The sequence below is a fragment of the Penicillium brevicompactum genome (assembly GCF_028827555.1).
Source record: "Penicillium brevicompactum strain IBT 35665 chromosome Unknown utg000003l_segment0_segment0, whole genome shotgun sequence".
In the NCBI taxonomy this organism is placed as follows: Eukaryota; Fungi; Ascomycota; class Eurotiomycetes; order Eurotiales; family Aspergillaceae; genus Penicillium; species Penicillium brevicompactum.
In genome coordinates this window covers 4,090,999-4,114,149 of record NW_026623206.1, presented here as the reverse complement: position 1 = coordinate 4,114,149, position 23,151 = coordinate 4,090,999, and the positions used below count along the sequence as shown (strand labels likewise).

Below are 23,151 nucleotides of genomic sequence, written 5' to 3'. Positions count from 1 at the left end.
ATAACTGGTCTCAAGGGCTATATAGATAGAGAGAGATTTCTCGGCTATACATTTGAGACGTAGTAAATAAGTGATGATTTGTGTCAACATCCCAACAAAAATCGGATGTAGCTTCAAGATAGGAAGCCTAGAAGCCATAACACTTGAAGTAATCTTAGATAATAGATTCTATATGTGTACGATAGCAGGGAAAGTAACTTTGCCTTAGATCGATGTACACCAGATAGCCTGCGTATTGCGGTTTCAGGTAAAATACATTATTTGTTTCCTTGAAATTGTATTATATTGTAAGGTAAATCAGCTAATTTGGAAAGCGGTTTAGAAAATGGGCCCCAAATAGCCCATCCTATCAGAACTCATGGCCGCCGTAACTACTTTCCAGAAATCAAGTCAAAAGAGTGCGATGGTATAACTGATTTCGAACATCACTGTACAAACAGTTTCTCTAGCCTGCATATCGCTTTGCGTAGTTGGATCCTAAACCATAGCCCACTAAGCTGAGTAAGGATTCGTATTTTGGTCCCTGGGTTTCGAGTAGTGACATTATGGCATTGCAAGCAGGGATTTGGTAAAGAGCGTAGTTTCTATCATTTTCAAAGAACTGCGATTGGCAGTTTGCTTCATTGCTCCGCCACAGCGGTATTTCCAGCCGTCTCCAAATCTTGCTCTGTGATTAAATGAGGGGCGGGGTAGTAGGAATTCTAAGATAGTTAGTCTTTATATCCAATGATTGATACCTGACGGCATACTAGTTGGGACCCAAGAAAGTCCCAAAATCCTGATGCGTCCGCTGAAAGGATGAACACTTGACCCGTCTCCCGTAGTCGTATTCCCAAGCAGACGTCTGCTTCACACATCCTACTATATTCACGTGCTTTCTTTATCAAATTGGACTTGCGACGGCATTGCTTTTGTCGCATTAATTTTCTCTTCGAAGAGGATCGCTGCGAAGTATTTTTTGGCGCCATGATACCTCGGGATATGTCTTGACGTTGTGGTTGTGAATTATTGGAAATTTGAGCAAGGAGGAGGCAAAGAAGCGGACTATACTATAGACTTCGCCTCTCTGGTAGCGATTTGTATTCTAAGAAGTCAGATGACGTTGATTCGAAAATAAGCGTGATTACAGTTCTCGAGGGAATTGAACACTGGTACGGTTCAACTGCTGGTTGAGGATTTGAAAAGGCTGCGTCCGTCAAATAATGCGTGGACCATTTTTTCACGATGTTTAAAGACAGGGTGGAGGCATCCCGTGTTTGAACATCGCCATGCCCACAGGATATTGGAAGCTTGAGAAATCGAGCAAGAGTTTCATGGTTGATTGGCTCATGATGAGTCGATGTAGAGAACCATCAACTTTGTAATGCTGATTTTCAATTTTCTAGAAGATGCACCAATACAGTATGTACTTTACAAGGACCGAAGTAAATGTACTCTCTAACAAGTATGAAGTCATGAAGCTTGAAACCTCCTCATGCATATTCCCGATACAACCATTTGTCTTTTCATATACGAATTAAAAGCCCATACGTAAAGTACTTTTCGAAATCAGCGATACCTGTACATTCTTCCTTCTTGGTTCCCGAGCAAGGATCCTACAAGCGCTAGTCCCAATGTGGAAAACCTGGGTGCCAATCCGCCCCTCAAACCGCTTACTTAGATAGGGATAGTATCTACAATACGATCCCGAACGTCGACAATGTAATTTACACGAAACTGCCTTACTTACCTATCACCCAGTGCTCCTCCCTTTCTTTGTGCGTAAACAACTATTCTTTCAACATCACACCGTCTATACTTTACCAAGAGCTGTCACAAGCCCAATTTAAATATTTGGCTCCGGGGCTTTCTGCTTCAAAGTTTGATCTCATTCGCGACATGATAGAGAGCCAGTCTTTTTCTACGTCTCAGAATGGCCGTTGAAGCAGCAGACAGCAAAGTTACGATCATTTATCTCCGCAGAAATTTACGGCAATTCGAACCATCTATGCGCAAAAAACTCGAATTGGCCGGAGACGAACGACACTGCATATTTTGTACAATAAATACTCTCATCACATGAAGTGAAGTCAGAGAACGAATGCATAACCTTCAATCAAGAATCAACGCGCTTTTCTGCGAAACAGCTGCTTTCCAAATACGCATCAATGGTCAGCATCTTATTAATCAACATGTCATTTCAACAAAGCCATTTATCGATACTGTTTTAAGTGAAGCGTACCTCATATAGGGGTGAGTCCCTCAGAACCCCTCAGATATCAAATCACGTCTGGTGACTGGACCAGGAAAAATCAAAACTCCGCCCCGATCGTTCGTCATATGCTTGAAGAAGTAACATCCCCCTGTGGCGCATTGATAGAAAATTGGCCGTGGGACTCTAGCTCTTCCACCGTCTGGACCTGATCTGCTGAATTGCATCCCGACCGCTATTTCTCCACCCCAACTCCGAAAACCGACCTACGCCTCGGTTATCCAAAATGCCCCCACATCTTTAGAGGAACCGACACCTATAAGTCAGAGTGAAATGATGGAGACTGAAGACTGTCAAGCGAGGCCCTCGATTATCCGATTATCGTGGCATGACCGATTATATATAGTCATGTTGGACACGCGCTCATTAGTGATGGAAGAGGCGGGGCTTATTTCTAAGCATATCAAGTAGCATTTACATCAAGTTCGTGAAAGGCTCGGATATCTCACAGCCATTGGTCTATGTCGATATCTGGCAATTGATGGAGAAGAACGGGCGTCGCGGATCAAGCTCACTTGCATGGAAAGGGCTATTGTCAGTCCAGCTCAATCGGGTGAAGCACTCCATTTGCAAGTAAATTGGGTTTTAGTAAGTGTAATCAGACCCAGAAATCAAGCTAGGTTTTGTTCCCTCTCAGATCTCAGTGGATTTCATGCTACTAAATTCAGTCAGCCACAGGCACCCTGCAAATTCTCGCGCTCCCCTTGATACAATGGTGAGTCACTGCGCCCGGGCGAAGCGGACATATCATATCGTTTAGCCACATAACCCTTGCAACAAACCCTTAAACTAAGGAGGAAAGGAACAGAGAGTCACACTCAGGAATTTGAGCCGCCGCCGACCGGACCAAGCAGGACTATGCGAGCCACCTAGTTTTGATCAATCTCCACGTTCGCCTGCCCCAAAAAAGCAAAATAACATTGATTTCTTTAGAACCTTAATCTACCGGGCGGTGACTGCACGCCGAACTGCGATCTGCCCTGTCTCATCCTCTTCGGATTTTTTGACCTCTGACGCAACTTCATCAACTTAATTTCCCTATCAGAAAGAAGGGACTTGCCTTAGATGGATTTTAAATGGACGTCGTGAGTTCTTATGTACCCATATTTCCCCTGTCGCTGATGCCAAAAGCCAATATCGATCGTCGCAGAAAGCAAGGAGCTCCGAGGACTAAACCTCATCGCCACCCATTCGCATGTCAGAGGTCTCGGTGTCGATCCGGACTCGCTCCAGCCTCTTACATTATCAGAGGGTTTAGTGGGCCAGGAGAAGGCCCGGAAGGCCGCAGCGGTAATTCTGCAGATGGTCAAAGAAGGCAAGATGGCTGGCTACGCCGTTCTGATCGCGGGACCTCCTAGCACAGGAAAGACAGCAATTGCAATGGGCATGGCATAATCTCTTGGAACGGATGTATCTTTCACAATTCTTTCTTCTTCTGAAATCTTCTCATTGCAAATGTCGAAAGCAGAAGCCTTGACCCAGGAGTTCCGGAAGTCCATTGGCGTGCGCATTAGGGAAGAAAGCGAAGTGATTGAGGGCGAAGTCGTTGAGATTCAAATCGACCGGAGTGCCACTGGCGTGAGTTTATACTCGATTTGGATAATCGGTGCCATTGTAACTGACCCCTACATGGCAATAAACAAGGAAAGCTCACGATCAAGACCACCGACATGGAAACAATTTACGAAATGGAAACTAAGATGATCGATTCCATGTCTAAGGAACGGTTAATTGCAGGGGAAGTCATTTCGATTCACAAGTCCTCGGGTAAGATCATAAAGCTCGGCCGGTCATACGCACGCTCTCAAGATTACGACGCAATAGGCGCCGAAACCAAGTTTGTCCCATGCCCCGAAGGCCGGGTCCAAATTCGCAGGGAAACTCTCCACACCGTTAGCCTTCATGAAATTGATGTGGTCAACTCATGTTCAAACGACTATCTAGCTCTCTTCTCTGGTAACACAGGCGAGATTCGGAGCGAAGTTCGGGAACAAACCAATATAACGCTGGCTGAGTTGGAAGACCAGGGCAAGGCAGAGATTATGCCCGGTGTGCTGTTCATTGACGAGGTACATATGCTCGATATTGAGTGTTTCTCCTACATCAACCGTGCTCTTGAAGCCAAGTTAGCCCCTATCGTCATTATGGCCAGTAATCGCGGCCAAGCACGTATCCGCGGAACTACCTATATCTCTCCTCACGGCCTACCTGTCGATTTCCTTGACCGGGTAGTGATCGTCAGCACGCAGTCATACTCGACTGACGAAATTCGTCAAATTCTAGCCATCCGAGCACAGGAAATAGAAATTGATCTTCCGCCTCATGCTCTAGAACTCCTCACCAAAATTGGTCAGGAGTCGAACCTACGATATGCTATCAACATCATTACTACGTCCCATCTTTTGAGCCAAAAACGCAATGCTAAGCAGGTCACTGTCGACGACGTGCAGAGCAGCTTCCGGTTGTTCTACGACCCAGCTCGGAGCGTGGATTTCTTGAAACAATATGAGGAGAGCTTAATTGGCGACCAGGGCTCTGTTAAAATCTCTACTGCCATCAATATTAATGCCATAATATAGTGAAAAAGCGCCCTGGTAGCCGACCAGTCTTTGCGGAGTTGTTCCCCTGAGAGAAAATAATATTTTCATTAAAACCATTCAAAAATTCAGAACCTAATATCCGTTCCCTAAGGTTAAGGCAAAGAGCTCCAGAGTGACTATTATAATTATTTTGATGGGTACAACCAGTTGAACGGAACGATGCAGCAAGTTTAATTTGCCGCCCCTCACCGCCCCACCGCGCCGGTCAGAGATAACGCAAAATTTCGTTGGGGTGTGTTGGAGACAGGAAATTGGAGTGTATTTAGTTCGGAACGCTGATCGGGCTACATTTTCGAAGTCAAGGCTCGGCGATGCTGTGTTTCAATCGCTTCAAGTTCAATCATCTAGATGCGATCGAAGATCAACTGGTAAATTTGGGTACTGAATGCTGTCGATTGGCAGACCACGGAACAGAGAATCGTTCTATTTATTTACAAAGATTACGCTCCGTTAGATATCAAATACTGTTGTTCTCGCCAAGCACTAAATATTATTAGTTGATACATCTACATAATGCTACCGGATCTGCATGGCCGGCGCTGAGGACAGAATATCGGCGGCCTGGCGCATTAACTTGGCAGACTCGACTTCGGCGTGTGGTAATGACCTTGCTCTCACCGATTCGCTTGGATTGCGCGGCCATGAAGAATGAATCTGCTGATTATGGCTGAAAAAAATGTCCTTGATGAGCATCGACTCGACCTTCACACCCCAGCCAGCAGCGACCTCTTCGATAATCTCGGACGTTGACTGGGCGATTTCCTCGCGGCGCTCGATCACATCCTGTAGCACGCGGGCACCAATCAAATGAATCACATGGCGCAGTGTAGTCTGGGTGTGCTCGACTCGTCGCACGTTGGTGATTCCGAAGGTGGCCTTGTGGGGAGAGACCACTTCGTAGTATGTGGCTAAGGTCAGATTGAGGGTGACGTTGTCCTTGGTCATGCAGACCTAACAGGACGTCTCGACGATCTGAATCTTGACATCGACGGTTGTGATATGTTCGCTGAGCAGGTTCACTTTGACCAGACCGGGATCGACCCATCGTTCGAAGCTATGGAGATCATATTAGTTGTGCGCGACACAGGGAGACAGACTGGAAAGCCTAACCGTCCGAGTCGTGAGACCAAGTCGACTGCACCTTGTTCGACAGGCTCGAAAGGGTTGGGGTAGCAGATACAGCAGGGAATAGCTCCGCAATAACCGATACATGCACCCATGCTGTGGACTATGGTGGTTAGAGAATGAATATCATGCGGATTTGGGTTTGACTTACTCAAACCGGCGAACCAGCCGTGCGCATCGGGATCGTTAAGATCGTGTTGGATTCTCTGTGCATACTTGGGCTGCAGTTCATTCGGACGGAGAGGTTGGACGTTGATGAGACGTTTCTGACGGATCTCGGCGTCCCCGGCCGGAGCCTTGCTGTTGCTTGCATTGTTTACAGACATGATAAGATAATGAGTCCTGGATACTTCAAAAGAGTTAAGCGAAGGGAGGGCAGGGGTAGATGGAATGAGGGGGTCGCAGGGTTTAAATGTAAACAGAAAACAGAGCTCTCGGGCAGCTGCACTTCTCCGCAGTGGGAGTCGTAGACTTATTGCTGTCTACTCTTTGACAATGTACTCATTAAATGCTCATTGGATTGATGATTCTAAGCCTCCCCTGGGGCAAGGCTGAGTCCGTCTTCAGGCGCACTGGTCCACATGCATTGCCGAGTAGCCGCGATCGTCATGGCTTGATTCAAATGATACGGGTTAATGTCTTCACTTACTATTTACATAGCTTCATGCACATGTCAACAACTAGAAATGCTAGATCCTTCCATTCCCATTCGGCCCTTGCGCCACATATCTGAACATTCTCCATGCAGCATGTCAAATGTGAGAGCTCAAGGCCTAGTTTATAGACGTCCACTATGTCTCTACCAAGGGACAATATTTGACTCAAGTCTATCGTGGCCATGCTAGAATCATAACATGAGCTAACGCGAGAACGAATACGTCCGTGGAAATGTGGCGAACCTTCTGGGCAACAAATCCTGGACAAATCAACTATCGACGGTTGATGAATTGGTAAGTTCTTGTACTTAGCAATGGATTATCACTAATCAGCTGCTCGTAGAGGAAAGATAGAGAACGTCAAGGTCCTCGTCGAGAATGGGGCGGACGCGAGATTTACGTGGTCAATCGTAAACTACGGGATCGCTGTCTTAGCTCAGGTTGTCAACTGTATGTTAGTTACCTAGGTTCTATCACCACCAAGCATACTGTAGTTGCTGTGGCAGGGAGTAATTGCCCCTGTGGATGCACGTTGTACCATGCACATTTTCTTCTACCATCTAAAACATTATTGAGAAGTATAAAGCGTGGTGAAGGACGATTATTATGATAAATCAGTCCAGTGACAGGAATATGGCATCCTGCACATACCTTCAATTAATACACTATTTTTTGAACAGGTATTTCCTTGGAATTTTATGCAAGCGTGCTGACAGGATGCCAGAGGAACAAGCACACACCAGAAGGAAAATCCTGCATAAGAAATGATCAGATGGCTTGACAAGGAGAGGACTAGAAGGGTGCAACTCACGCTAACCCCAGTTCATATCCCCAAAGCGAAAGTAAACGATGGCATGAATCAGTCCACCGCCAAGTGCGGGCTCTTCCATCCCACCATTTCCCGTGTGGGAGTACCTGAAATATAGGTCTGGTGCCTTCTGGGGGATTCTCTCCTGGTCGCCACTCGTAATAGTACTCACAGGACCCGACTGGAAGTGGCAAGTATTGGGCAGTGAGGGTAAAAGATGCGATCAAAATACCAGCAGTAATAATGCGGAAGATGGTCACTGCTATCCACCAAGATCTGCTTGTCCTCATTCTGATCTGGGGAATAAGCATCAAGACAGTCCATCCTACGCCTAAGCTACCCTGAGGCACCAGATTTGTCAGTATGTGGGTCAGTCATTAAACGAAAAACGAAGGGGACTGAACACACAGCGACAACAGGTGCGACCGCACTACTCCATATATACGGGCTGTACGGAGGCTGGAGAACTTTGGGATGATTTGCAAGTTCCCCACGGTATTTATTTCCTAGGTAGATCATAATAGGAAATCCGATAAGGAACACAAAAGGAAAAAGAAGTAACTCGAACAAAATCAGTGTGAGCTGCCAACCGCACTGTAGCCTTTCATTGCTCATCGTGGCTTGCAAATTATAATGATTTTCTACCTTATTGCTTCCTCTTTATATCTTGTCTGTCTAGAAGACGCCAAGAGCCATACCAAGACCGATCACCGAGTGTTGTCTCCACTATGGAAAGGGATCATCACTGAATACGAGGTCAACCAATTCCTAAGCGAACACAGTCACTTGTCTCCACAGAACCATGTTGCCTCGCAGCTGAAAGAAAGGAACAGGGATTTTGATTGTTAGCAATTGAATAGCTCTTCAGTCGCAGAGATTCAACCATTCTTAAGTATTGTGAGTCCAAGTACGGACCTTATTTAAGCTTAGGAATGTACCACAGCTATTTTGAAAACTTCGGAATAAATTTTGGTGGAGACACCAGGAAAAAAATCAGAAACATAAATTAGTAAGTTGTGATGGAAATAGCGTACATTTCCGTACGGAGCTCGAGGATCCTCATTCAAGTTTAACAAAATCCATCATCAAACGAGATCACCGAGTGCTTTGGCCTCGTATCCCTGACGGGAAGTGGACCAAGTGAACGACCAATTCTTGTCGTCGCCAAGTTATATTAAATAGGATCTAGTTTCCACTATGGTAGTAGCAGTTCGAATGACCACTCCCCATAACGACTGAGTCCCCGAACCCTTCGACCTCGAATAACTGTCTTCTTCACAGTATTTCACCACTGTTCACTCTATTCTCACCATTATCCAAGGGATGTACGAGAAAAGAAAAGCAATTGCTACCTCTATCCTTTTTTCGTGTTTCTGGTCCCGACCCGCTATGACTGCAACGACAAACTTGTCCAGCCCGGTTGGGATCGAGCTAGATGTCTTGTTCCCACGCAACACAACGTACAACAATATGACAACCCCGCCCGTTGTGTTTACCCTCCAAAATGCCCCCACGGCCGTCTTCTTCGAATACAGGATAAACTGGAAATTAAATAGTGACGACGCCTACTTCTTCCTGTCCAACAGTTTCGACGACAGCAACGGTGGCAAGAAATTTAATTATACCGCCGGCACAACCGCGCTCCTGGCAGACTCGGCATATTGGGGCGACAATCTGGATGCCGGCTCTTATACTCTCTCCTGGAGCTATACCACAACCACCTGCGACGATCGTGGCGACTCTACGCTCATTCAGACTAGCCATGTGGCGGCAGGAAACCTTTACTTCACCGTTGTAAATGATGGAAGTGGCTCAGATTTATCATTCAAGGAATGTCCCGATTACCTGGATAATGTCATGGCCAAAGCAGCTTCTCACTCGTGTCTATCACTCATTTCGAAGGGGGAGAGCCGCAGCCGTTCAACGCGAAACTGAACGAGAAGCAAGTGAAATGTCTAGACACATACTTTGATGGTCGGACGGATATGGATGCTTGTGAGGCTGGATTCGATGATATCAACACAGGGGACAAGGTAGAATGGAAATATGCAAATCAGGCGCGGAATACACACAGTCAAGCTGGGGACGTCAGCACGACATCTTCTGGAAGCAGCAGCAACAATATCTCCAGCTCTGCGGGCACGAGCAATTCGGGTCATAACTTGAATGGTGAAAGTGAGCCCAGCAAGGAATCGAATGACTCAGGTGACCGTTCACTGGGTATTGCCCATCGTCCAGGGTTGGGACTTGGGGTTGTAGCTTTGTTAGTGGCTGGGGTGGTTTTTTCATAAGGACATCTAAATGTCACGTTATAGTGGCTGAAGTTGACAACTAATTCAACTATCCTACGCTCAGATAACTCTTGACCTGGCGCGTATAGAAATATTCACAATGTAGCAATCTACTGAGTCTTAAGTCAAAGAGCTTCTTTTGAAAATAAGCTAATCTTTGTTGATTTGCTTCTCTCAATTGGCGTTTACATTTAATAACTCCCCCGGCAATTTTTGCGAGAAAGTTCCTTGTCGAAAAATGATCGTAACAGGGGCTGCGCAAATTCGCTATCGACCATCCAACCAATCGCTTCCGGTATTGAGCCATGACATCAGGTCGTACCCATACTATTGGTAATTAACATGCCCTTCATACTTTATCCGCTCGTCTAAAGTATTCCAGTAAAATCAATTTAGTACGATACAGTTGGTTGGGCCATTGTATATCGTTATATCTGGGTATCGCACTACAGTATTATAAATGTATATCTCTGGCTTAGATACAAATTTCTATAGGAAATAGCCCCTTTTATCCATCTGCTTTTGTGCTTTCAATTTCCTATCCTGCTTCAGCCTCTTATATCCATAGAGACTAGTTATTGACTGCGTTTCGCCTCGGTCCTGCTAATTGAGGCAAAAAATCATCATCCGCAGTCATCTGGGATCCGGCGTTGGTATGGTAACCCGCGAAAACTTAATAGTGGGTATATCTTTCATGGTGGACATCAAACATTTAAAAGCTCATGATTGTCCCATGGTGTACAGGTCCGCTCGAAATCAGTTTCACCATTTTATTCTCTGCGGTTGTTTCTTTTGTCTTGGCCAGGCCCACCTTGGCTTACATCTGGCCTCGCCCAGCCATAACTGTCGAATTGGAAAAAGGTAATAAATATATACTAGTCAAATAAGGCCTAGCGTCGATAAAAATAGAGGTTGTGAAGCAATCAAGGAGAACAAATTTGTGAAACTGATTTCGAGCGCGTGGGTATGCTATTATGCTTCTTTTGCACCAAAATATTGCCAGTGCAGCGCCGTCACTAGAAAGACCAAGCAGACATCATGGATAATGAGCTGTCGTAGGTACCAAAGAGGTCCAATACCCGAGACACAGAAGAACACAATGAACTGACATGGCAAACTGGTATTTTTATCTTAGATCCCCTTCTCGAGGAATCCATCAGCTGACAATATATCTCATGGAGGCAATGGATCGGCTGAAAAATTGCGTCGGATCGTTGGCAAGTTTGTCCACGGTAATCGCAGCCACACAAGCCAGGTTCTACGGCTGTCTGTTGACCAGTCCACTGGTTCTGTAGCTACAGAGGTAGCTACTTCTATTGCCAGCTCGAGAGGCTATAGGATGCCTTCAAACGCCATAAAGGCTGAAAATCAAGACCTGCCTCAACTGAACGCGAGAAAGGGAGCAGCCGAATCCTCGAACCTCTTACAAAAGCACCGTCGACACTCATACTCCGCCTCTCAAACACCGGGCTTCTCACAGCTGGCGACACAATTATCTCATCGAAAGAGTCCCCCAAGCCGTACAACAATCAGTAGGAAAATGGTTAGCGATACAATTCAATACCTACAAACGGTAGCGAAACCCCTCATTCTGCAACTTCCTTTCGGAGCTACTACAGCCGTTTGTTATAGAAACGTGCATTAGGACTAGTCACTGAGATAGTTGACCACATTTGCCTCGATAACACGATCTTAGGTGATTACAAGTGAGACTGGTCCAGAACATGCTGTATTGTTCGCAGACACAACGAATATAAGCTGATTTCCATGCTGTAACTCCTCTTCCAGTACGACGTCATTGTGATTTTTCTGCTTTTAAACAGTGCGAAGGATAGCTCCGAGTGGCCGATCCCTCACATTCTTCTTGCATTGTCCCATAGGCCTGCCAGACTGAGTCTGAAAGGGTGATTTCAGTCATCGAGTGCGCATATCAGCCTCTCCCGGGATAGTTCCAATGCCTGTTCGAAAAGGCGCAGCCTGGATAGCTGCTTGTCATGGTGAAGCTGAAGGCCGTCCCTCTCTTTTCTTAGGTGCGTACCAGTCTCCTTCAAAGCACGGTTGTCCTGCTTTAGCTTATGGGTAATTTTGTGTTTGGACACGCATGACTCCCATAATTGTTGATGAAGTCCGACAAGTCGAGTTGCTGGAAAGGCGAAATTGGGATCGTCGCGTTAGAGGCCTACTAGCAACTTCAGAATGGGTTGAAAGGCTCGGTCGCCAGGGTGTGTCTTGTTTCTGCTTCCTGTTGCGAAGTGGAGGGCTGCAATGGTCAGCAAAAGCATTTGAAGCCGAATCGTTTCCCTTAACAATGGGACATGGTCAGAGCTTTCCTGTGATTTGTCTTTCTCAACAAGGATGGGAAATTTACTGGGCTGCTGTTGCTCCTCTTTTCCCTGATCTGGGGAGATTCCCGCGACATCCATTTCGTTTGCTGGATGAAGTCAAGATCTGGACAATACCATTTCCACCAATCCTTGGTGTCTCTTATTGACTTTGCAAACACATGTGGCTATGGACTGAGTTTTACAATCACCACTACGGTCTGCTGACTTCTCGCGACAAAATTGTAGACGCTTTTCGATCATCCAACGTTGAATCGCTCACAGATGAGGTATCAGACCACGAAATACCAGCCTGCCATTGCGGATTGAATAGCAAACCAGTGCCTCGATTGCAGAGAGCCGTGAAGGATTCAATAGTCAGCCAACGTTTCTTGACCGACTCAGCATCCTTATCCTCAACACCACTCTTTACTCGTCTTTCTCGCTGAGAATCTAAAGGCATCAAGAAGGTCGCTGCAAAAAGTTGCAGGGCTCAGTTAAGAAGTTGTCACTCAATGCTTTCTACAAAGCAGCGCACTTACACGAAAGGACGAGCCGAGAAGCCTATAAATACATCCTCTACCTCTGGCATTTTCCTTTCCAATTCATTCCCCTCACTACACAAAGTCGGGGAGGGCTTGTCTGAGGCACTTGAAAAGGTGTTCCAGTTTGACCGAGTAGTGAAATCTCCACTGTGCTGACATTTATAGAATACGTCGTGGACCAGCAAGTCGAAAAATGCCTGGGAGAGACGTGCTTCCAGCAGGCCCTTTGTGCCATTCACGCTAGTCGATCAATAAAATGACTTTGGGGTTAACTGGACAAGGTGTCTATGAGAAAATGACTTCGCCACAGCAGCCGACTGAGCTGATCTACTGTACAGCCCTGTGTATCCCCGAGGAAACAGCGCCAATATCTGAGTCTTAGCCTGAGTTTTGTAAATTCTACTGACCCTGAAGACAATACGATTCCAATAGAACCGACATTCGACCACAATGCACGAGCGCAAGGACCGCAACTCTTTGCCGTTCTTCTTCATAGGCTTGGCCACCAGAATATGTGAGTAATGGAACAACTCGTCGATCTATAAGCTGATGAATGACAGTGAACCATTGAAATTGCACCAGAGTGGCCCCGAGGAGACAGCATCCCCTTTAGTGCCCTACACGCAGCCATGGCTTGCATAATATTTTTGGTCCGGTCGCTTCGGACCACGCAGCATACCCTAGGTAAAAGAGGAGCGGGCGGAATAAATGGTGCGAATACCCGGTTGCGAGCTTCGCTGCGTAGAAGCTTAAAACGTCCTTCGTTCCTGATAATGTGAGTGACTTATCGCCCTCTGCGGCGCTATATCCATTATTCGTGCAAATTTCTGTGCTCCAAAACAAAACTAACACCACTACTGATTTTCATGCCATTGTAGATAGGAGCAGCCCATCGCCGGATCCGAAATAAGACCAAGGCGTCACTAGGACGCGTGCTCCGTCGCGTCTTCCACGTCTTCCGCCCTCGACCTCACCACCTTCACACTGAACGGCTGAGTGTAAAAATCTCTCTCCGTCCGCATCGCGAGGTCTTATCCCATTACGACAGTACAATTGCCTGTCACAGGTAATTTACCACGCAACTTTGGCTCTCAGAAATTGCCCGGTACATCCAGCGCGGCTTATTCGAGGCGACAGCCGGGGGTGCGACGAATTGGATACAACAAAATGGCATGAAGGGTGACTGCATTGATGGAGACAACCGTAATTTATCTCTTCGGTAAGATATGACCACGAAGCTAATTGGTCGTATCGTCTTAAGTGAACATTCCGCGAACTTTATGAACAGATAAGCTAGGACAACTCGTCCAACTGGGTCAATCCTTGCTGACCGGGATCGTATAATAGGACACCCTGATATTCCCTCTACTCGAATTGAATGCGAAGGGAGCAAACTTCATGTCAGCTCGAGCTCGCCTATACCAATACGATCGCATGCTGTCTATCCGTTCCATATGGCTACTCGTGGCACCAACGATGAATCACCGAAAGGTCCATATCGTCTACCTCGGACCTTCTCCCAGTCTACTATGTACATTGGGTCATGTACTGATGTATTTACCCGATACAATTCCCAAACTCGAATGGGATTATAACACCGTGTGTCTCGGCATTCCAAAAGCTTGAACGAATAGCCCCTGGTGGATCGAAATTCTGGCGTCCAATGGGTGATCCTAATTTCCTTGGCTTGCATGTCGCATCTTTTCAAGCCACTTCGAAACACACCGAGGTATGTTGGTGGTTTTGTCTAGCTTGATGGAAGGTGATCCATAACTTCGCTGACAGCCAGATGGTCAGCCAAGTCTGTGTGCAAGGAGAAGGTGAGGCAAAGGTCCCGTTGTATTGAGCCCGCATATTAAATTTACTATATCAGCTACGAGCGAGTAAAAGAGACCGTCTAGTCCCGCTTCATAGCCGAGCCGACTCAAGAGCCATGAGCTACGAATCAGCGACCTTTACTGTCCTAACTGATCCTACTCCGCATTGCTGGACCGTTCGACGTATACGACGCAGCGGGAAGAGGACAACTGGACATACAGAAGGCTGCGCCGAGGGCGCTGTCAGACATCCTGTGGTGATTTTGGACAAATGTTGGGCAGTTTTGATGTCTTAGCACGCTCCTTTCTATCCAAGCCCGAGCAACATGTGCAAAGGTTATTTACCCTGGAGGTAACTGCAGCTAGAGCTTAGTCAAGTGGAACGTGTGTATCATTTTCTCACAGATATAGTCTTCTAACATATCGCGCGCAAGCAACTCTTTTCCAGGAAATGGCCGAGTTCTCCACGTCCCCTACCTCGACTGTCCTTAAGTGTCAATTATTTGTCAGACAAACTGCGCTTTGGACTGGTATATCACTTTTCAAGCAGATGCTTTGGGAAGGTGGCATTGATGTCCGTAACAACACCACCAGAACTATCCTGCTGCGCGACCTCTTTGACTATCTCCGACAACCTATGCTGGAGTTTCTACCCCTAATCAGCCTTCATGTGGTACCGTTCGGCGGGAATGGAATAGGGGCATATCTGTGGCTCCAAGCCATGTATATAATACCACAAAAGTCCGTCGTACATGTTGGTGAAATCGTCTTTACCCGATCTGGTCAAGATGGCGCTTGCTAGACCCCGATCTGGCTGCAACCGTGGTCCCTCGGCAGTAGAGCATGCTTGATCGCATAGACTCGAGTACTACGCCCAAAAAGCAGTGGCCGCAAATCTGAGTGCATTATTATTACTACATGGGCGATGTGCTCACATTATAAATCGTAGTTGTTGGCAGGGATTACTCACAGAGGTACGACGGTTCCGGTATGTAGAAGGAGCCGATTGGATGTTCTTGAGCCAAAGCCTTCATTTACTTAATTGTCTTTGATGCGAATTCATATTGACTATCGTCACCATTTTAGGATGTAGGCATTCTACCGTGGGGTGTTGAATATTTCTCGGGCGCACTAGTAAAGTTGCGACCCTCTTTTGTCGACAGTTGGCTACGGCTGGCCCACCTATGCAGATGAGGCCCGTGCCTGATTGGTGTCTAGCATGTCTGTAACAGGCACCCCTAAGTGGTCCACCCACCCACTAGGCGTCTAAGTAGACGGCAATATGGGACGTAGACTGTACGGTCTCAGCCCGTTTTCTTGCGGTCTCTCAGTCTGATCCGACCTCGATCTCCTTAAAGGGTTCGGCTCGCCATGGCGGTAGTGGTCGTAATTCAATTGTGTCCAGTTTGTCTTGTTGCTGTTTAGAGGTATGAGTTGACTTGTTATTTAAGCGGGACACATGAGCCTATATATATAGCAATGAGCAAAGTTGATTTCCGATCAACTTGGTCGTCCGTATAGACTACTCGGACTTAATTCCGACGGTGTGGCTTGGCTCCTGATCTGCGCCAGTTTTTTATCTCAACAGTATCCTCAACAGCTCTAACGAGGAATGGGTCAAGGGTCTGATCAAAGAAGATGCTTAACCTGCCTGATGAAATCTAATGTACATTTTACTACTGGTTGCCTGATCAGGTGACTTGATGGGCAATTTACATGGAATGTCTGACCGATGTTACAATGAAACTATACGCTAGAGCATAGAATTAGAATGAAGATTATGCATTGAAATCAAACTATTGGTATCGGTCTAAATGTTTCATAAAATCGAAGATCAACTATCTCCTAATGCAACGTATCGATAATCTATCCAAACAATGTCTCACTAAGTGCAATCTAAACCGTAGATTGCTCAACCTTCATACCACTAGCCTGGGCATCCGAGCGGTCCATGGTAGTGTATCGACTGAAGTCACTAAGACCCCGTTGCTCATCACCAGGCGTCTCACCCGCAGCCTCAGCCTTGCGAGCCTGACGACGGAAGTAAACCCGCTTGCACCACTTCCAACTCTCAATGCCAAGAAAGAAAAGGACAGTCTCAACAAACACAATACCCCATTCCCAGGAGATACTGCTATGCTTAAAGACCTTGTGGTTGATAACGGGGATATAAAGGATAGGGAATGCAAGAACAAATCCAGTCATGATGCCGAAGAAAAGGACCTTGTTGTGCCAGATATCATGCATCCACTGGGTAAAGCGACGCTTGGAGTCGGGCTGCATCTGGAAGAAGCTGCGGCGGAGGTTCATCATCTCCCAGGCGAGGAAAAGCGCGAACCAGGTCATGCAAGTGAAAGTTGTGGCGCGGGCACGGAAGACTGTGTCGCAGGTATGGGGTTTGGTCGGATCGTTGTATTTCGTGTTGCAGCCCGTGGCGAGGTTTCCGTCGCCCCAGCGGAACATGACAAGGGCAAATGCCGAGAGACAAAGGGCGGCCATCCAAGCTCCGTAAACCAAGGTGTCGATGATGATTTCCCAGGTGAAGATTCCTTGTTTCTGTAATACTGTTAGATTGACTCTAATTGTAGGGATAAGAGAACATAAACTTTGTGGGGGTCGGTCCATCACCTCTGGGGCGGCAGATTCCATTCCCAAGCCCATATCAGGAAGGCCGGAGGTAATCATGATAATCCAGATAATCTCAACAGGCGCGATGGGGAAGACAGACTGGTTGCTGTTATCCTTGAATGCCAAACCAATAAGCAAGGTGAGGGCCAGGGCAACGTTTTCAGCAAGAAGATGCAGAACGAACTTCTGGATGTTGTCGAAAATACGACGTCCTTCTTCGATACCGTTGATAATAGAGGCAAAGTTGTCGTCGGACAGCACCAATTCAGATGCATCCTTGGCAACATCAGACCCGTTCTGACCCATTGCAATACCGACATCAGCTCGCTTGAGCGATGGAGAGTCATTGACACCATCACCAGTCATAGCAACATACTTGCCACGACGGTGCAAAGCGTCAATCATGCGAACCTTGGTGTTAGGCGCACAGCGAGCAATAACCAATGGAAGAGTCGGCAAGTTGTCAATTTCATCTTCGGTCAACTTGTCAAACTCGGAAGCAGTCATCACCATCGCATCGGCGACGTCCTTGGCGATTGAATCCATGTTCGCAGGGATGATTCCAACCTGCGCTGCAATAGCACGAGCTGTTCCGGGGTGGTCACCGGTGACCATGTGGACGGAGATTCCAGCCTTGTAACATTGGCTGATGGCACCGGCTGTCTCGGGGCGAGGGGGGTCGTAGAGACCGATGAGACCATAGAATGACAAGTCCTTCTCAATCTCTTCTCTGGGAAGAGACCCAGCACCTTCGTTTGTACCAGTGTGCTCCCGGCCAGCCATGGCGAGAACTCGAAGACCTTCTTTAGCCAGGGCCTCCATGTTCTCCAGAATCTCACCCTTGGTTTCGTCGTCAATAGATACGGAGTTAGCGCCAGCCTTCCACTTGATCGTGGTACATGCCTCAAGAACCCGCTCAACGGCTCCCTTGGTGAATATCATCTCGCGAGTCTTCTCGGAGCTATCATTGCGCTTGGAGAAGATGACAGACATCTTCTTCACGCTCGAGTCGAATGGATACTCAGCCTTCTGCTGCCAGACAGGCTTGTCGCCCTTGGTCCAGCGGTCCAGACCCCAGTCAAATCGCGAGGCAAAGACTTGAATAGCGATATCTGTAGGTTCACCACGCGCTTGCCATCCTTCGTTGGCGGTTTGATGAATATGGGCCAAGTTAGCCATGGAAGCAACATCGAGATATTCCTTGAGGGCGTCATTGTCCTTCAGCAGGTCATCCGGGCTTGAAGGCTGGCCAGTAGACTTATCGTTAAGTCGAATGGGCTGCTCAGGTACTAAACTCAGATCACCTTCTTTGGGGTTAAGAGGATCATTCGAGGCGCCAGCTGAGTATGTTCCCACAGAAGGTATCCAAGCCTTCTTGGCCACCATGCGTCCTTGTGTGAGAGTGCCAGTCTTGTCGGAGCAGATATTAGTGACCGCACCGAGTGCTTCCAAAGAGTCCAATTTCCGGACAATGACGTGTCGTTTAACCATTTGCTTCGTTCCGACAGCCATGGTGATTGTCAATACAACAACCAAGCAAGCCGGAATCATAGCCAGACCAGTAGCGACGGCATAAATGATGACCTCGCTATCTCCGCGCCAATCGTTAGAACCAGCAACGACGATCGCAAAGATCACAGCAATGGCAAACAGCAATAAAGCAAGTTTAGACAACTTCCGTTGCAGCGGCGTACCAACATTAGTACCCAAAAACCGACCCATGGCATCGGTAGTAGTCAAAGTCCAAGCCAGGATATACCATCTCTTCTTGGTTTCTCCCTCAAGCCCACGCTTAACAGGGCGGCGCTTCGAGTCTGTTCCGCGCAGGGCCATGGCAATTGCTCCGATTTCGGTTCTCATACCGGTTCCAACGACAACACCACGGGCACGGCCGCGAGTCACAGTAGATGAGCTGTAGGCGATGTTGAGTCTGTCACCTGGACCGGTGTCGTTTTTGAATGTAGCATCAGCATCTTTTTGAACTGGGAGGGATTCGCCAGTAAGGAGGGCTTCGTCAGTTTCGAAGTTGAATGCTTCCACCAATCTGTTTTGGTTAGCTTCACCCATAGGGGGAAAAGGCTGAATTCATACCTGACATCAGTGGGAACTGTGTCTCCCGCTTTCAATTCAACCATATCACCAGGGACAATCTCGTTGGCTGGCACGGCGGATGTCTTTCCATCACGAGAGACAACGCCCGTTGGTGAACTAAGGGACCGTAGTGAGTCCATGGTCTTCTCTGCTGCGTAGTCCTGGTAAACGCCGACCACGAGGTTGAGGGCAATGACGGCAGCAATGAAACCGCCTTCGATCCAGGACTGGATGCCGAAACTGACAGCCATGGCGATAATAAGGACCTACACGTTGTTAGTTGGGAGTTTCCGATATTCCAACTGGTCACTTACCAGCATCATGGCATTGGCAATCTGTCGAATGACAATCTTGGCGAGGGAGACGCCTTCGTCTCCTTCCAACATGTTCTCGCCATACTTCTCCAAGCGAAGCTTGACTTCTCCTGAAGTCAATCCATCATCGGAGTTTGTACCCAATTCGCTGATGACATCTGTGTAGGTGAGACAGTGGGCAGGCTGGGACAGAGGCTGTTGGGTCTGATCACTCTGGCTTTTCTCAGCTCTATCCTGAGACATCGGGGTCCGGTCGTGTGTGATGAGTCTATAAGTCTCTTAAGCGTGGCGTCATGCAGAAGGTATCCGCAAGCGAATGAGAGTCCATAAAGAGCAGTTACTTCTTTTACGCGAGAGGAGTACAGAGTAAATTGCTTGAGTCCTTTTCCTTCTGTGGCGCCGGGGTGTTTCGGGGTACGAATAAGGTCCAGTCGGACCCGATGGCGAAAGACACCTGCAACCGGGTATCTCCTCCGGAGGTCGAAGTGGTTGCAAGTCTGGGGAACCGACCAATCTCCGATATCTCAGCCAATCACGCGCCGCAACCAAGTCTCGGTATCGAGCGGACTCTTGACGCTTTCAATTCGTCTTTGACTTTTGACCGACGATGACGACATGAATCTCGGCGTTGGCTCGGCGGCTGGCCACGCAAGGAACAGGGGGCGCTGATTGGTTGCGGGGTGCCAAGGGCCCCTCGGAGAGTTTGGGCGGAGGCTGGGCAGGCGGCGATTGGGCTGCAGTTCATCTATTTCCGTCGGGGCAACACGACTGGTCTTGGCGGGGAATGTCTTGGTCAGTCTTGGTTTCTTGGGGTTAAAGTCCGGGAAGGTGAGGTCCGAGAGTGCGTCCTTCGAATCTGCCTCGGTCTGCCGTTTGATTTTGGAGAGAGTATGGGTGTTTATATCTCAGCGCACGGCGGTGCTGCATAATACACCAGAGTGATCCGAATGTCACACCGTGCCCCTTGTCCCACACTCTCCAAAGCATTCCCATTGGGCCTATTGGGCAATACTTGAATCTGGTTGAATCATCGTGCTCTGAAACGAAGGAACGGAGTGGAACGGGTTACCAACCTCACGGCTGCGCAACGCCGACGTTGACGCTGCCATAAACACATCGAGAGACACACCCCCTACTCTCCCGCCAAGCCTCTCTCTCAGCCAAGCCTCTCTCTCATTGGTGTCAGTCGGCTCCCGGGTCACGTGCCCTTGATCGAACGAAGTGAGAGGAAGGAAAACGTCCTGCACGTGACAAAACCTGAACTTTTTGACGAACTGAGAGAGTGGTCAAATACCACTAGGACCCTTTGGGACGCTTATTCATCGATCACCCAATTCCCACTAGTATTTGTACGGTATTCCGGGCAGATTCGGAAGGACGGTGTTGTAACACGCCGAAGCTTATTTGTATAGACCCCTGAGATCGTTCAACCGATCTTTAAAACACCTACAATCAATCACCTGATTCTATTGGACATGTTCAGTACCAGCCAGTACATCAATTCCTCATCCTGACAGTTATGAGCCCGATCTGCCTGACTGTATAAAGGAGATATATCACCTACCTGCTCTGTATCTCGCAGTCAACGAATCCCCGAAGCACCCAACACGGTCGGATACCCCTGAACGCCCAGCCACCCCTTGTGAGCTCTTGCGTCCAGTGCACAGAAAATCCGGACCGACAAGCAGCCTTCGGAAACGTTTTATGAGGAGATTTTGAGTATCTGAGCTATATCTTGTGCGAAGATGTCCGATATCACGAGGGAAGATCTGATGCAAGTCCCGCTTGACCAGAAGCTTCAGTCGGAAGCGCAGTGGAGGGTCTGGATAGGCCATATCAAATCAGCGGCTGTTGCAGAAGATGTGTGGGATTACCTTGATCCTGAGAAGGCGGATGACGAAGTTCTGCAGGTGCCTGAGGCTCAGGAAGAGCCCTCGTTACCCCGGGATAACCGCCAGCGGGAGAGAGATATCATGGACCTAGAAGATGCGGAGCTCAAGAGATACACGTTCACTGTTCAAGCGTACGATCGCCGCGATCAGCGCAGACAGAGGTTATTAAAGACTATGTCACGATTAAACAGCCTCATCACCCGTTCGTTAGCCACGGATCATCACTACCTCGTCGTGGGCGAGGATTCACCGCGGAAGAAGTTGATGAAGCTATCCGAAACGTTTAAACCAAAGCCTCAGAATCGCCAGCAGCAACTTCGTCGTGCTTGGAGAGAGATGATCAGGCAGAGGCCTCAAGGGGATACTAACCACTGGTTGACCCAGTGGGTTAGCCTATTCGAAGAAGGCAAGATCGCGGGTATACCTGACTGCTCTAACGGAGACCATTTCGCGATACGAGACTTCTTGGACGCTATACAACCGGTTGATGATACTTGGTGCACAGCCTGGCGCGAAAAGCTCGCAGATCAGGAGAAATCTGTCACGTTTCATGAGGTTATAGCTAGCTACCGTAGCCGCCGGGGTGATCTCGCGATCTCCGGGGGACGGAAGCAGCCAAAGATAGCTCTGGCTTCGTTAAACGGTGAACCGGAGGCTAAGCCCGCGGAGAGGACCTACCGGAAGAAATGCCCGTGCGGTAACGCTCATCCTCAGCACCAGTACTCTACGTGCTTCTACCTCAATGAATCACTTCGACCGGAGGGCTGGAAGCCACGGGAGGGTACTCTTCAACGGATTCCTGAGTTTATCAAGCAGATGAGCCCTCAAGATCAAGAGAAGATCGCCAAAATACAGCAGAAGAAGGCTGAATCAGCTCACCTAGCTGGTACGGCACCGCCAGAGGGCCAGTCCCTAGCGTTCTTCGCTAACGATACTCGATCTATCGCTGCGTCAGAAGTGGACGATGAGCCACTCAAAGATAGCTGGATTCTTGATACCGGAGCCACCTGTCATATCTGCAACGATCTCGAGCAGTTCTTGACATACATGCCGCGAGAAAGCACCGTCAAGACCGGTCAAACAGTGACACCGATGATAGGCTATGGGCAGGTCAGGATCACCGGGAAACACCCTCGTACAGGCACTACGGTGTCTGTCACCCTAGACAACGTGTGGTACTCGCCCGGCTTCCATACAAGCTTGATCTCACTCTCTGTGATTGAGGATAAGGGCTTCTGCTTTAAATCTGATGAAAGAGCGATATTCAAAGCCAATGAAGCTGTTCTTAAGGTAGAGAGACATCACGGCCTATACACAGTCATCTACAACCCGAACCACCGAGCAGCGTTTTCCGTACGGCATTCGGAGAAGCCTCACCTCTCAGCAGCTTCAGCGAGGCGCTGGCATCGTCGGTTGGGCCACGCCTTTGACCAGAAGATTGAGAAGCTGCCGGAGATGGTTGATGGGGTCAAAATTGATAGAATCTGCGAAGATAATCATCACGATAATCCCGAGAAATGCGAAGTCTGTCAGCTAACAAAGTCTAAACGCCAAATCTCTCGAAGGACAACTGGCACACCGTACGGCAAGTATGGTCGTATCCACTTCGATCTCGTTCAAATTGACCCAGGGTATAACGGAGATCGCTGGATGACACACTTCTACCTCGAAGGCGTACGCCTCCACGCGGCCTATACCCATGAGAAGAAGAACGGCTGTCAAGATGCGGTTAGTCAGTTCGTCGCACTAGCTAAGAAGCAGTGGAATCTTCCGATACGTGCCTTCCGATATGATAACGAACGCTCTGCTGGG

General features: G+C 48.0%; 6 protein-coding genes across 6 annotated transcripts; 4 read left to right on the top strand and 2 right to left on the bottom strand.

Moving 5' to 3' along the window:
* Positions 1–3,327: 3,327 nt before the first annotated feature.
* N7506_005377 (uncharacterized protein) lies at positions 3,328–3,646 on the top strand (the record flags this gene model as incomplete). The annotated part of the gene is made up of 2 exons (XM_056954671.1): positions 3,328–3,336; positions 3,383–3,646. The coding sequence occupies 2 exons, from the start codon at positions 3,328–3,330 to the stop codon at positions 3,644–3,646; spliced, it is 273 nt and encodes a 90-aa protein (XP_056813560.1).
* A 60-nt stretch (positions 3,647–3,706) lies between these two features.
* N7506_005376 (AAA family ATPase Rvb2/Reptin) lies at positions 3,707–4,830 on the top strand (the record flags this gene model as incomplete). The annotated part of the gene is made up of 2 exons (XM_056954670.1): positions 3,707–3,829; positions 3,901–4,830. 2 exons carry the CDS (start codon positions 3,707–3,709, stop codon positions 4,828–4,830), a joined length of 1,053 nt encoding a protein of 350 aa, XP_056813559.1.
* A 537-nt stretch (positions 4,831–5,367) lies between these two features.
* Positions 5,368–6,302, bottom strand: N7506_005375 (Band 7 protein; the record flags this gene model as incomplete). Its single annotated transcript, XM_056954669.1, has 4 exons — positions 5,368–5,759; positions 5,808–5,905; positions 5,962–6,079; positions 6,128–6,302. 4 exons carry the CDS (start codon positions 6,300–6,302, stop codon positions 5,368–5,370), a joined length of 783 nt encoding a protein of 260 aa, XP_056813558.1.
* Positions 6,303–8,829: 2,527 nt separating this feature from the next.
* On the top strand, positions 8,830–9,731 carry N7506_005374 (uncharacterized protein; the record flags this gene model as incomplete). The annotated part of the gene is made up of 2 exons (XM_056954668.1): positions 8,830–9,322; positions 9,343–9,731. 2 exons carry the CDS (start codon positions 8,830–8,832, stop codon positions 9,729–9,731), a joined length of 882 nt encoding a protein of 293 aa, XP_056813557.1.
* A 6,579-nt stretch (positions 9,732–16,310) lies between these two features.
* On the bottom strand, positions 16,311–19,690 carry N7506_005373 (uncharacterized protein; the record flags this gene model as incomplete). Its single annotated transcript, XM_056954667.1, has 3 exons — positions 16,311–19,086; positions 19,134–19,399; positions 19,448–19,690. The coding sequence occupies 3 exons, from the start codon at positions 19,688–19,690 to the stop codon at positions 16,311–16,313; spliced, it is 3,285 nt and encodes a 1,094-aa protein (XP_056813556.1).
* Positions 19,691–21,192: 1,502 nt separating this feature from the next.
* On the top strand, positions 21,193–21,526 carry N7506_005372 (uncharacterized protein; the record flags this gene model as incomplete). The annotated part of the gene is given in 2 exon segments (XM_056954666.1): positions 21,193–21,500; positions 21,511–21,526. 2 exon segments carry the CDS (start codon positions 21,193–21,195, stop codon positions 21,524–21,526), a joined length of 324 nt encoding a protein of 107 aa, XP_056813555.1.
* Between the last annotated feature and the right edge of the window lie 1,625 nt (positions 21,527–23,151).